General features: G+C 43.2%; 1 protein-coding gene across 1 annotated transcript in view; it reads right to left on the reverse strand.

The window, feature by feature from the left end:
- Positions 1-445: 445 nt before the first annotated feature.
- LOC128706583 (intermembrane lipid transfer protein Vps13-like) overlaps positions 446-15,408 on the reverse strand; it is a 246,293-nt gene continuing 231,330 nt past the window's right edge. Inside the window, exons 16-17 of the mRNA XM_070090639.1 lie at positions 6,269-6,406; positions 446-649 (exon numbers count right to left, since the gene is read on the reverse strand). Of these exons, the coding sequence (XP_069946740.1) occupies positions 461-649; positions 6,269-6,406 (327 nt within the window). The 3' untranslated portion in view covers positions 446-460. The remainder of the gene's footprint in view (positions 650-6,268; positions 6,407-15,408) is intronic.

The raw sequence follows: 15,408 nt of genomic DNA on the forward strand, positions 1-15,408 counted from the left end.
TCTTAAGACGTGCATGGCTTATGGAGGAAGAATTCTTCTCCATTTCCTTATGGAATGAAAGGAAAAAAATAAGAACAAGAACTATTAAGAAAAATAAAATAAAACTTTATATTGATGTGTATACATGTACATGCATGTACAGAAGCAGCAAGACATACCTGTTATTATACATGTTTATGAGACTAAGAAAATACACCAGCAATCCTCTCATTGTGCAAAACAATTACAGGTTTTCATTTCACACTCATTTGGCAGGATGGTACTACCTCTCTGAGAAGTTGCTGTCTTAACCTAGTTATAAGCAGGTATATTACATGAATGTTTATGCAAATTTAGTGTTTACATGTCTTCTTCAACTTGTCAGTATTATGCACTTGAAACAAGTGAGGCAAAGCAGTTGGAGGCAGCATCACTTATAGACAAAATCCACTTGTGGAAGTAGGTCATACCTATGAATGACCTACTTCCACAAGTATCTGGTACTCACCTCTGCTTGTTCTTGGCAATTTATATGTACTACTTTGGAGTTGTCACCACCACCAAACATTCCCAGAACCCGTTTCTTTTCCTGCTTTACTGAAAGGTGTAAACCTTTTGGAGTAAGAACAGGAGGCTCTGAGAGTTCATCATAGGTATGTACCCAATCAACCTGCAAATAAAAAATAATAAAAAATCAATATTAGATAAGAAAAATAAGGTTATCTAAATTTAAATATGAATTAAAAGTTAAGACTCCTCAAAGGTGGTTTTAGTATTAACCTGTAAACTGCCAGCCACAACAGTACCACCAAGGGTTGTATGTTCACCTGGAGAGGGTTTTGGGGGTCAATGCCCCTGTAGCCCAGTCTGAAACCAGGCCTTATGGTGGATCAGGGTCTGATCAACCAGGATGTTACTGCTGGCTGCATGCAAGCTGATGTACGAACCACAGCCCGGTTGGTCAGGTACTGACTTTAGGTGCCTGTCCAGTGCCTTCTTGAATACAGCCAGGGGTCTATTGGTAATCCCCCTTATGTATGCTGCGAGGCAACTGAACAGTCTTGGGCCCCGGACACTTATTGTGTTGTCTCTCAGCGTAGTCGTGGCGCCCCTGCTTTTCATCGAGGGAATGTTGCATCTCCTGCCGAGTCTTTTGCTTTCATAGGGAGTAATTTTCGTGTGCAGGTTTGGTACCAATCCCTCCAGGACCTTCCAAGTGTATATTATTATGTATCTCTCTCACCTGTGTTTGAGGGAATACAGATCAAAGTCCTTCAACTGTTCCCAGTAATTCAGGTGCCTTATCATACTTGTGTGTGCTGTGAAAGTTCTTTGTACACTCTCCAGGTCTGCAATGTCACCAGCCTTGAAGGGGGGCCATTAGTGTACAGCAGTATTCCAGCCTAGAGAGCACAAGCGATTTGAAGAGAATCGTCATGGGCTTGGCGTCCCTAGTTTCGAAGGTTCTCATTATCCATCCTATCATTTTCCTAGCGGATGAGGTAGATACATTGTTGTGGTCTTCGAAGGTGAGATCCTCTGACATTATGCGGGTGACAAATCTCTAGGCATTATTCATAGTGCCTTCAAATGTCTTAGGCCTAAAGATAAGAGAATGGATCTGAAAGCTGAGCATGCTCAGTATACAGAAAAATCTTGCCCGACCCAGAGCATGATGGGAAGAGCTCTTCCCTCAGCCTTTGTTAACTATGAAGTGCAGACATGAAACCTTCACTCCCACCACAATTAGCCACTTGTTAATACCTAAGGGCACTAACTGTGAGGATAGTGATTCTGATATAGCAGAATGGGTTTGAGACAAGAGTGAAAGTGACACTGCTAATGCTCATAATGCCACTTCAAATGCAGCCAACCAATGACTGACATTTATGTGGTTTTAGCTAGAGCATCCACATCCAGGACTTTTTTTTTTTTTTCATTGTTCCCTGAGCTGTAGATTCCTCATGCCAGTTTACTGATGTGCTCACTTGCATGCACACTTGCCATTCAGTCTCTAATTTTCCCTGGATTTAAAGAGTTTGGTGTGACTTTATTAACAAAATAAATAAAGTGCAATTAACAATGATTTCTTAAGCAAGTGGTGCCAAGAGGAAAGGTGTGGTTCTCAGTGTTAAGCAGGAACTTGAAGTACTAAAGGTTGAGCCTAGCATTTCAGTGGCATGGGTATGAGAAAAATATGGTGTTGAGAAACAATATCTGATAACAGTAGAAGCATGGACAAACTTGCACACTGTGTTCTTGAGATGTTAAAAGAACTTTACAGCTCCTAACTCAGGATAAACTTTTATTCTGAGTTACAACTATACATCATGGCAGTTTACACCTCAACTTTCCACCACAAAAATAGCAAGTAAAATTACTATACAGCACAGTACTGTATTGTAGTACTACAGGTTATAATACATGTACTCTTTAGTGTTCAACTGTCTGCTGCATCAGTGGACCAAGTATGTTAGTTCAGAAAAACTAGCAGATGATCCTGAAAAATTGATTTTACAATTATCATACATCCCCTCTCCCTTATTAGTCCATTAATGAGGGGTTTCACTAATAGTGAATGAATCACTAGCAATGAACATGAAATGCTACATATCTCCAGACTTATTCTAAACATATGAAAGTTTATGAATGAAAAATTACCTGTTGAGAAGGTATCATAATGTAATTACAAAGTAGACATGATTATAAAAAAATGAGTTGACTGTGTCCTGAGAAGACGGATTGACCCTTCGAGTGTCCGTCCTATAGTTCTACAGATTTGAAGCCACAGTCCAAACCGTAGTACTACATCACGAGCTCGGCTCACTAAGATAAGCTGTGAGTGGTAAATTTGGGCCTAGATATGAGAGAATGCATCTATGTGGTAAGTGTGCACCATATAAAACAAATCTTGCAGCATGCAGTGCATAAAGAGAAAAAAAAACTGCAATCGTGTTTTTGGATTAAAACAGCTACTTTGCTGTGTATTTTTGTATGGGTTTTATGTTTGTGTTCGCAGTTTCTTGGCCTTATTTGATAGAATGGAAGACATATTACAGAAATAGAGATGATTTTGATTGGTTTTAGGAATAAAAAATAGCTTGAAATTGAGCTCAAAGTAGCAAAAATGTTTGATCTTTGCCAATGTTCAAGAGTAAACAGATCATATCATGCATCCAATATATGTCAGCTGGTGGGTCTAATGTGCATTCACAAATGCACTGATATTATTTATACAATTATTAATATATTGCATAACAGTAAATCTTCTATTTTATATGTGAATAAAAATCAAAATGGGATTCATGTGTAAAGCCTGGAAACATAACTAATAAACAGAGGAAATGTTATTTTAGTGCTAGAAATGCCTGCAGTGTTCATTCTGAACCCTATTTTGAAACTGGAATATATTAAACTTTGTGTGGGGTAACTGAAATAATTGACTGGGCAATTTCTTTTACTTAATAGATAAAATGAAACACATACAGTGGACCCTTGACCAACGATAGCATCGATTAATGATAAATGTGACTAGCAATACATTTTAACGCAAAAATTTTGCCTCGACTAGCGCTTAAAAACCCGACCAGCGCTATTCGTTCCGTACCATACGCGTCCACTTTGGCCTGAGCGCGCCTCTCTTGTCCCTTTGGTGCCAGTGTTTACATGCCAGCCAGCCACCGCGGTCGCTTCCAAACATACAACTGGAACATTTCATATTATCACAGCCTTTTTAGTGATTGCACCTGCAAAATAAGTCACTATGGGCCCCAAGAAAGCTTCTAGTGCCAACCCTACAGCAAAAAGGGTGAGAATTACTATGGAGATGAAGAAAGAGATCATTGATAAATATGAAAGTGGAGTGCGTATCTCTGAGCTGGTCAGGTTGTATAATAAACCCCAATCAACCATCGCTACTATTGTGGGCAAGAAAACGGCAATCAAGGAAGCTGTTCTTGCCAAAGGTGCAACTATGTTTTCAAAACTGAGATCGCAAGTGATAGAAGATGTTGAGAGACTTTTATTGGTGTGGATAAACAAGAAACAGATAGCAGGAGACAGCATCTCTCAAGCGATCATATGTGAAAAGGCTAGGAAGTTGCATGACGATTTAATTAGAAAAATACCAGCAGCTAGTGATGCGAGTGAATTTAAGGCCAGCAAAGGTTGGTTTGAGAGATTTAAGAAGCGTAGTGGCATTCATAGTGTGATAAGGCATGGTGAGGCTGCCAGTTCGGACCACAAATCGGCTGAAAAATATGTGCAGGACTTCAAGGAGTACATAGACAGTGAAGGACTGAAACCTGAACAAGTGTTTAATTGTGACGAAACAGGCCTGTTTTGGAAGAAAATGCCAAGCAGGACGTACATTACTCAGGAGGAAAAGGCACTCCCAGGACATAAGCCTATGAAAGACAGGCTTACTCTGTTGATGTGTGCCAATGCTAGTGGTGATTGCAAAGTGAGGCCTTTATTAGTGTATCACTCTGAAACTCCCAGAGTGTTCAGGAAAAACAATGTCCTCAAGGCTAATTTGTGTGTGCTGTGGAGGGCAAACAGTAAGGCATGGGTCACTAGGGACTTTTTCTATGACTGGTTACATCATGCATTTGCCCCCAATGTGAAAAATTACCTAATTGACAAGAAATTAGACCTTAAGTGCCTCCTGGTATTAGACAATGCTCCTGGTCATCCTTCAGACTTGGCAGAGCGACTTTCTAGGGACATGAGCTTCATTAAGGTGAAGTTTTTGCCTCCTAATACCACTCCTCTCCTGCAGCCCATGGACCAGCAGGTTTTTTCCAACTTCAAGAAACTGTACACAAAAGCTATGTTTGAAAGGTGCTTTGTAGTGACCTCAGAAACTCAACTGACTCGAAGAGAGTTTTGGAAAGATCATTTTACCATCCTCAATTGTGTAAACATTATAGGTAAGGCTTGGAAGGAAGTGACTAAGAGGACATTGAACTCTGCTTGGAAAAAACTGTGGCCAGAATGTGTAGACAAAAGGGATTTTGAAGGGTTTGAGGCTAACCCTGAGAATCCTATGCCGGTTGAGGAATCCATTGTGGCATCGGGGAAGTCCTTGGGGTTGGAGGTTAGTGGGGAGGATGTGGAAGAGTTGGTGGTGGAGGACAGTGAAGAACTAACCACTGATGAGCTGCTAGATCATCTTCAACAGCAAGAGGGCACACCTGAGGAAACTGCTTCAGAGGAGGGGAGAGAGAAATTGAAGAAGTTGCCTACTTCTAAGATAAAGGAAATGTGTGCAAAGTGGCTTGAAGTGCAAACCTTTTTTGATGAAAATCACCCTGACACAGCTACTGCAAGCCGTGCTGGTGACTATTACACTGACACTGTTGTGAACTACTTTAGGAAAGTCATAAAGGAATGAGAGGTACAGGCCTCTATGGACAGATATGTTGTGCGACAGAAGTCCAGTGACTCTGAAGCTGGTCCTAGTGGCATTAAAAGAACAAGGGAAGTAACCCCATTAAAAGACTTGCTGCCTCAAGTGCTAATGGAAGGGGATTCCCCTTCTAAACACTAGCACCTCTCCCCTCCTCCCATCCCATCAATCATCACCAGATCTTCAATAAAGGTAAGTGTCATGTAACTGTGCATGTAATCTTCAGTTTGTGTGTATTAAAATTAATATTTCATGTGGTAAAAATTTTTTTTTTTCAATACTTTTGGGTGTCTTGCACGGATTAATTTGATTTCCATTATTTCTTATGGGGAAAATTAACTTGACTAACGATAATTCTGACTAACGATGAGCTCTCAGGAACGGATTAATATCGCTGGTCGAGGGTCCACTGTACTAGCAAAATAGCTAAGAATTTTGTCTAATGGAATAATGTAATTGGCGGAAAATAGGACTCAAAGTGGGCAAAATCGCCGATGCATAAATATTACTGACAGCAAAATTCGCAAGAGCATAATTTCGTCAATTTTGGATCAAATTTCGCACTTTTTGTTTTATTACTTTCAAAAAAAGATTATCTACCATTCCCCTGTGGGGAATTTTCAGACTGGGGGTCTGGACTTTCAAAGGGTTAATGATGTCCTGAGGGAGGGGTGGGGGGATGTGAGAAAGCTGATCAATAGTGGGCTGAGAGTACTGAGAAGGCAGATTCATAGTATGCAGAGAGGGCAGATTAAGTGTCCTGAGAGGATTGAAAGGGAAGATTTATAATGTCATAAGAAACAATGTACAGAGAAGAAACTGCATTTGAGTTACATCAGTGACAGAAAATGTAAAATAAACATCACACCAGCAACTAACCTTAAGGTGGCCCAGGATATCATTACGAGTAACGTGCATAATTCGCTTGTTCGTAGCAATTAGCAGGGACTTACTACCAGTAATGTTAGCATGAGCTATGTACAAGTCAGTTTTTGCATATCGTCCTTTTTCTAGTTCCTGAAAGGAAAAAATTAACAAAGTAATTAGATGTGATAAATATATGCATTAGAAAAATACAGTACACTGATCTCTGTCAGAATTCTTGTTAATTTGGAAGAATACTATATTTAAAAAAAAAAAAATCCAAATTCTTACAAAATGGGAACAACTATTTTGACTGAAGTTTTTGAGAATTAAGGGACTAGAAGCAATTATTTTTTTTTTTTTTAAGAAATATAAATTAGAAAGATTTAATGTAACAGCCATTCTCAGGTTGCTGAAAATAGGAGAAAAAATAGAGGAGAAAGGATAACTAGATACAGGGCTATAAAGACACAAGGAATTAGTTAAAGATAATTTCTTGGCATTATTATTAGAGAGAACAATAAAGCTGTAATGTCAAGCTAATGAAATATTTGTAGAATGTAATTGAAAATACTGTAATGACAAACTAATTATACTTTTCAGTGGGAATACATTAATATGAATTTATGCAAGAGACCTGTACAATTAGATAAAATTACTTAATCTTTGGAGAAACCCATATTAAGGAAAGTATTTAAGACAACCGAAGCTAATAAATTATTATTTCTGCCTGCAGCACATTTTCACACCACGTCATAATCTAAGTCTTTTTTTGGCATCTCATTGCCAGACTTATTGCAGATGTTTTTTAATTTGTTTATCTGTAATTCAACATACAGGAGAGCCTCGCTTTACAGTGCTTTGCTGGACACAATTTCACTAATACAGTGGTTTTCAATTATACCCATTCTTCATTTATTCAGCCATTATAAGCTAATGCCTTTGATATACCTCTGAAGAGTTTCGAGAGTTTCTCTACTCTCTGAGCCGGCCATGGGCCACACTCGTCTGGTGCTTACCTATCAACCAGGCTGTTGCTGCTGGAGGTCCGCTACCCCACATATCCATCACAGCCTGGATGATCTGGCACCTGGTGAAGGTACTTGTCCAGTTTCCTCTTGAAGGCTTCTACACTTGTCCCAGCCATGTTTCTGATATCTTCTCATAAGATGTTGAATAGTCTGGGACCCCTGATGTTGATACAGTGTTCCCTTATTGTCCCCACTGCACCCCTGCTCCTCACTGGGTTTATTTTACACTTCCTCCCATATCTCTCACTCCAGTATGTTGTTATGGCAGTGTGCAGATTTGGGACCAAGCCCTCGAGTACTTTCCAGGTACAGTACTTGATCAGGTAATTCAGGTAATTGATCATTTTGTTATATTATTCATTGTAATGTTACAAAATTGTAAAACTACAATGCTTCAAATTTCATTGTTTAAAATACTCAATTGTACTTGATATTGTAAACTGTTTACTCTAACTATTCCATTAATCTTGTTAATTTTAAGCCTGCCCATAATGCTCTGCATACAAGGGACTTTTGACATGTAAACCCAACTGCTATAATACCTTGTACAACTATGTATCATGTCTTAATAAACTATTATTATTATATCATCATGTATCTCTCTCTCCACTCCAATAAGGGCAAAAATATTTTAAGGTAAGAAATGTGTGTACTGTATATCCATTTTTTAGGCCTTGCTCTATTGCTCACTTAATATATGATAGTGTAAACATGTTATCAGGCTTCTATATGCATTTAAAAGTGAAAAGGGGCTATATTTCACTTTACAGCAATTTTCATTTTACAGCACAGTCCTGAACCTAACCTGCTGTATAAGTGGGGGCCCTCTTGTACACTGTTATAGACTTATTTAACCTACTCTATCTCAACATAACTTATGCAAGTGATGACTCTACCAATATACTAGTATACAAGTGATGACTGTGTCCAACATACTAGTATGCAAGTGATGACTGTACCTACATACTAGTATGCAAGTGATGACTGTACCTACATACTAGTATGCACAATTTTTCAGTCTCAAATTTGCTGTGCACTGCCATTTTGATTGGGTTGCTAGGTACCTCATGCCTCCTAGGGAAAACATCCAAGCCTCATGGGTATACATGGGGCATTGTGGGTGATATCACCCAGTAAATGTAGGCTCACAATTGCTGGTCAATAAACTATCACTTCTCGCAGTTAAATCTGGGAAATCTTTTTCCAGTTTTGAAGGAGACAACAACGGCCATACAACCAGGAATGAAAAATGCCAGTTCAACAAGATGTAGCAATTCCATCTGGATAGTGATTAGTGATGAGGGCAATGACTGAAGAGTAGTACAGCCTCTCCTCACTTAATGACGGAGTTCCATTCCCAAGACAACATCATTAAACAAATTCATTGCTAAGTGAGGAGCATACTATATTGGTAGTAGGTTTGTGTCAGCCATCTTTGATATTGTTTTAATGTCATCTTTGCACCATTTATAACAGTTCTGGTATATTTTTAAATGTTTATACGGTAGTGTACTGTATATTGAAATAAACAGAATAGAAGAAATCAGCTCTAATATACATTATTTAGGCATAAATACTAGTCAGAGAGCCCATTGTAAGTCTGAGGCATCGGGAAATGAGTATGTCGCTATGTGAGGAGAGGCTGTATATGTATAAGAGTGCCAAATCACGTGATAATGATGCAGAATATTTGTTCGTGAAACAAACACTGGTGCAATGTCACACTAGGTCAGGCTCTCCCTCATGTGGTTTCACTGTTGTGTGGTAACACGTTTAAACAGGATGATACTGTTGCAGAAGAGTGACAGTGATTATGAAATTGGTGGTGCTTTCACTGGTATCAATGGACCACATACAATAATGCCAACACCAACTGTGATAACAGCCATGACAGCACCAACACCAGCTGTGATAGTCATGACAGCAACACCAGCTGTGTGAAGAGCTGTGACAGCTCCAACACCAGCTGTGTGAACAGCCATGACAGCACCAATATGAGCTCTGTGAACAGCCATGACAGCACCAACATGAGCTGTGTGAACAGCCATGACAGCACCAACATGAGCTGTGTGAACAGCCATGACAGCACCAACACTAGCTGTGTGAACAGCCATGACAGCAACACCAGCTGTGATAACAGCCATGACAGCACCAACACCAACTGTGTGAACAGCTGTGACAGCACCAACATCAGCTGTGATAAGAGCCGTGACAGCACCAACACCAGCTGTGATAAAAACCGTGACAGCACCAACACCAGCTGTGATAACAGCCGTGACAGCACCAACACCAGCTGTGATAACAGCTGTGACAGCACCAACACCGGACGTGTGAACAGCCGTGACATTACCAACACCAGCTGTGTGAACAGCCATGACAGCACCAACACCAGCTGTGATAACAGCCATGACAACACCAACACCATCTAACACCCGTGACAGCACCAACACCAGCTGTGATAACTGCCATGACAACACCAACACCATCTAACACCCGTGACAGCACCAACACCAGCTATGTGAACAGCCGTGACAGCACCAACACCAACTGTGTGAACAGCCTTGACAGCACAAACACCAGCTGTGTGAACAACTGTGACAGCAACATCAGCTGTGTGAAGAGCTGTGACAGCACCAACACCAGCTGTGTGAACAGCTGTGACAGCACCAACACCGGATGTGTGAACAGCCATGACAGTACCAACACCAGCTGTGTGAACAGCCGTGACAGCACCCACACCAGCTGTGATAACAGCCATGGCAGCACCAACACCAGCTAACACCCATGACAGCACCAACACCAGGTAACACCCGTGACAGCACCAACACCAGCTAACACCCATGACAGCACCAACACCAGCTAACACCCATGACAGCACCAACACCAGCTGTGTGAACAGCCATGACAGCACCAACACCAGCTGTGATAACAGCCATGACAGCACCAACACCAGTTGTGCCAAAATGAACAGCACAGGCCAAGGCATCAACACAAGCTGTGACACCACCAGTCATGACCATGCTACTAGCAGTGACATCACCAACAGCCTGGACAACAACAAATATTACAGTGGTCACATGCATTACCATGGTCTTGAGTTATGATAATTTTAAGTTACAATTTACCCTGAAAGGAATTTAGTTTCTAGATATAATACATGTATGATAGTTGGTGCTCATTGTTGGGCATCAGCCTAGAGACAAAACAGGGAGAGTTGGAGGGAGAGAGGGGGGAAGGGGAGAGGGTTGTAGTGAGGAAGGCAGGCAGAGGAAGGGAGGGAGAAACTGTGTATTTGATGCAGGCAGCAGGGGGACTATGACAGAGTGTAAATATTAATTTAGTCAACAATTCTTTATCAATCTCTGCATGCCCTGCCTTGCCCTCCCCTCTCCCTGCCTGCCACCCTTGCCCTCATCCCCTCCCTGCCTGCCACCCTTGCCCTCCCCCTTTCCCTCTTCCCCTGCCTGCCTACCTTGCCCTCTCCTCCCTCCCTGCATGCCTGCCAGGCCCTCCCCTCCCTGCCTGGTCCTCCCCTCCCCTCCCTCTCTGCCTTGCCCTCCCATCCCTCCCTCCCTGCATGCCTTGCCCTCCCTCCATACCTACCTGCCTGCTTGGCCCTCCTCTCCCTACCTGCCTGGCCCTCCTCTCCCTGCCTGCCTTCCCATCCCTCCCTGCCTGCCTGGCCCTCCTCTCCCTGCCTGCCTGGCCCTTCCCTCCCTGCCTGCCTGCCTGGTCCTCCCCTCCCTGCCTGGTCCTCCCCTCCCTGCTTGGCCCTCCCCTCCCTGCCTGCATGCCTGGCCCTCCCCTCCCTGCCTGTCTGCCAGCCTGGCCCTCCCCTCCCTGCCTGCCTGCTTGCCTGGCCATCCCCTCCATGCCTGGCCCTCCCCTCCCTCCCTCCCTGCCTGGCCATCCCCATCATCACTGCCTGCCTAGCCCTCCCTCCCTGTCTGCTTGCCTGACCCTCCCCTCCCTGCCTGCCTGTCCCTCCAATGTTAGGATTCTCTGGTGTTGTTTTAAGGAATATGATGGAACCATATTTAGGAAAAAGGCATACACTTTAGAGAGATAATTGGTACACAAGTCCTTCTCTGATTTCCTTAAGGTGAACAACAGACATAGGCAAGACTGAGAGGAAATAGAAAACATATGCCATTATTCATGCAGTCAATGGATCTGACTGAAGTGCAGGTATTTCATACCTGTGACATGACGACATTACAGTATAAGAAAAGAGTAACAATGTTGATGACTGTAAATAATCATCAAATGAAGCAAACTGGAAAGGTTATACATGAGTGGTAGACACGTGTACATCTGGGTACCGTTATTGTAGAAGTTTCACCAACCAGTGGCTTCATCAATACAAATTCAAGGACATTATTGGAAGACAGTAGAACTATATACAAAAGATGAGGTAATCAGTCCATCAGCCTTAGAGTTGGTGAAGAGAACTGTAGCTGTGAAGAGTCTGAAGCACAGGCAAGAAGGCTGGTGTTTATATACTGCATCAGGTGGTAAGGGATGTGTAGCAGACAAAGACATTGTCACTGGTAGGTGGGATTTCCCAGTGAAAGTAAGTCATACCTGAGGGACGGGTCAGTATTATTATTATTATTATTATTATTATTATTATAATCAAAAAGAAGCGCTAAGCCACAAGGGCTATACAGCGCTGCAGGGTAGGGAAGGAAGCGAGGGTATTGGATGGCAGAAGGGAGGAGGGATGATCAGTAGGTTACAGAAAACAGCGGGGCAGGGGATAGTACGGGGGTAGAGGGTAGCAAGAGATTGAAGTAGAAAGGGCTGAAGGTATCAGAATTTGTGAAGTAAGTCAGTTGTTGTCAAAAAGTCAATGAGAGAGTCTGGATGAAAGGTGGGTCCATCAGCGAGAAGGGAAGGTAAAGAGACAGCAGCGGAGCGAAGACGACGACGGAGGTAAATTCTGCGTGCTCGTTGATAAAGTGGGCAGTCCAACAGAATGTGGCTGACTGATAATGGAGCTTGGCAATTCTCACAGAGAGGAGCAGGGCGCCTCTCCATGAGATATCCATGAGTAAGACGAGTATGGCCATGCAAAGATGGGAGAGAGTAGTCTCCCAACCTCGACACTGGTGATAAGAAGACGGCCAGTAACCTATGCTTGGTTTAATAAATTGAAGTTTGTTGCCGAGCATAGTAGACCAACGGTGTTGCCAACAGGTGTGAAGGTGGGAAGATATTGCAGCAAAATAGTCCGTAAATGGAATACCTCTATATGAAACTGGTAGGTCATGTACTGCTGACCGCACAGCAGTGTCTGCCTGTTCATTGCCCTGTACGTCAACATGACCAGGGACCCAACAAAAAACAATATCTTTATGCTTGGTAAAGATGCGGCGTAGCCAAAGTTGGATACGGAGGACTAAGGGGTGAGGTGTATCAAATTTCTGTATTGCCTGTAAAGCACTAAGGGAGTCTGAGACAACCACAAATGACGACACAGGCATAGATGCAATACGGATAAGTGCTGCAAGGATGGCATACAATTCAGCAGTAAAAATACTAGCCGAAGATAGTAACTACCCTCGTACGACACTGTCCGGAAACACTGCTGCGAATCCTATGCTGTCAGAAGACTTAGAGCCATCTGTGTACATAGCAATGGCATGAGAATGAAAGTGGTCAAGAAAAAGAGAGCGGGAAGCGACCGTAGACAGTTGGGCTTTCGAGCAAGGGAGAGAGAAAGAACAGACTCGAACAGCTGGAACTTCCCAGGGGGGTAGGGAAAAGTGAGATGCTACATGAACATAGAAAGGTGGTAATTGAAGAGAAGACGAGCGAATGAAGGCGAAGAGAGAAGGGATGGAGTAAACAGGGGCGGCGAACAAATAAAGAATGTCTACTAATATCAGTAACCATTCTATAAATGGAAGGATTGCGGAGATCATGAGAGCGTACATAGAAGCGAAGGCAATGGGCATCACGGCGATCGGATAAGGATGGAACGTTCTCTTCTGCATAGAGGCTCTCGACAGGGGAAGAGTGAAAAGCACCAAGGCATAAACGTAATCCTTGGTGATGAATGGGGTTAAGGCTAGAGAGAGTAGCAGGAGATGCCGCTGAATAGATCTGGTCACCATAATCAAGTTTCGGTGGAATGTAGGCGAAGGAGGGTTCGACGATCAGCTCTCCATGAAAGATGAGCAAGGGTTTTAAGAAGGTTCAGCCGGCTGTGACAAGTTGCCTTCAGAGAGGTAATGTGAGGTTTCCAGGATAACCTACGATCAAAGAGAAGGCCCAGAAACTTAACTGTATCACGTTCAGGGATACGGGAGCCATAGAGGTACAAAGGATGATCAGAGATGACAGAGCGTCTAGTGAAAATAATTTGGTGGGTTTTAGTGCTGGAAAATTTAAACCCACATGTGGTGGCCCAATTGGAAACACGGTCGACTGCATGCTGGAGAGAAACTGTAATGAGGTGACAGTCAGTGCCTGCACAGGCAATAGCGAAGTCATCAACATAGAGTGATGACCAAATATTTGATGGAAGACTAGAGGCCAAATCATTAATAGCAAGGAGAAAAAGTGTTGTGCTCAGAACACATCCCTGGGGGACACCTTCAGCTTGGATAAAGTCCGGGGAGAGCACATTATAAACCCGAACACGGAAATGCCTGTCAGTTAAAAAGTTCTTAAGGAAGGATGGTAGATTGCCTCGAAGGCCTAAGGAGTGGGCTTGGGCTAAAATATTATACCTCCAAGTTGTGTCATATGCCTTCTCAAGGTCAAAAAATATGGCAATAACTGAGTGGTTATTCGCAAAGGCATTACGAACATACGTATCCAAGCGTAGTAAGGGGTCTATGGTAGAACGTCCCTTACGAAAGCCATATTGACTAGTGGAGAGACTGTTGTGTGTCTCTAAATACCACACTAAACGTCTATTTACTAGGCGTTCCATCACTTTGCAAACTGTACTGGTAAGAGCAATCGGACGATAGTGGGAGGTTTCATGTCCCGTAGTGCCTGGTTTGTGGAAAGGGAGAACAATGGCGGACTTCCACAGCTGTGGAAGAACTCCTTGTGACCAAATAAGATTGTAAAGGCGTAATAGGACTGCAAGGGCTGACTGATGTAAATGTTGTAGCATACGAATATGAATGTCGTCGAGCCCAGCTGCCGACGATCGGCACTTACCTTTATTGAAGATGCAGCAATGACTGATGAGACACTGTGTCCTGGGAGTGCCTTTTCCTCCTGAGTACTGTAGGTCCTGTTTGGTATTTTCTTCCAGAACAGGCCTTATCACACTGTGTATGCCACTACGATTCTTAAATCTCTCAAACCAACCTTTGCTGGCTCTAAATTCACCAATATGAGCACTAGTTCCAGGCATTTTCCCTGTTCACCTGGGTGTTAGTCGACTTGTGTGGGTTGCATCCTGGGAGACAAGATTAAGGACCCCAATGGAAATAAGTTAGACAGTCTTCGATGACACTGACTTTTTTGGGTTATCCTGGGTGGCAAATCCTCTGGGGTTAATTGTTTCTTGGTATTCTCAATAAGCCACACCAACAACGGTGGTACAGCAGCAGCAGCAGCTGACGGTGGTACAGCAGTAACAGACGATGCTACAGCAGCAACAGACAATGCTACAGCAGCAGCAGACGATGCTACAGCAGCAACTGACGATATTACAGCAGCAGCAGACGATGCTACAGCAGCAGCAGATGATGCTACAGCAGCAACAGCAGCTGACGGTGGTACAGCAGCAACAGACGATGCTACAGCAGCAACAGACGATGCTACAGCAGCAGCAGACGATGCTACAGCAGCAGCAGACGATGCTACAGCAGCAGCAGCAGCTGACGGTGGTACAGCAGCAACAGACGATGCTACAGCAGCAACAGACGATGCTACAGCAGCAGCAGACGATGCTACAGCAGCAACTGACGATGTTACAGCAGCAGCAGACGATGCTACAGCAGCAGCAGCAGCAGACGATGCTACAGCAGCAGCAGCAGCTGACGGTGGTACAGCAGCAACAGACGATGCTACAGCAGCAACAGACGATGCTACAGCAGCAGCAGACGATGCTACAGCAGCAGCAGACGATGTTACAGCAGCAGCAGATGATGCTAC

The sequence above is a fragment of the Cherax quadricarinatus genome, chromosome 3 (genome assembly GCF_038502225.1).
Source record: "Cherax quadricarinatus isolate ZL_2023a chromosome 3, ASM3850222v1, whole genome shotgun sequence".
In the NCBI taxonomy this organism is placed as follows: Eukaryota; Metazoa; Arthropoda; class Malacostraca; order Decapoda; family Parastacidae; genus Cherax; species Cherax quadricarinatus.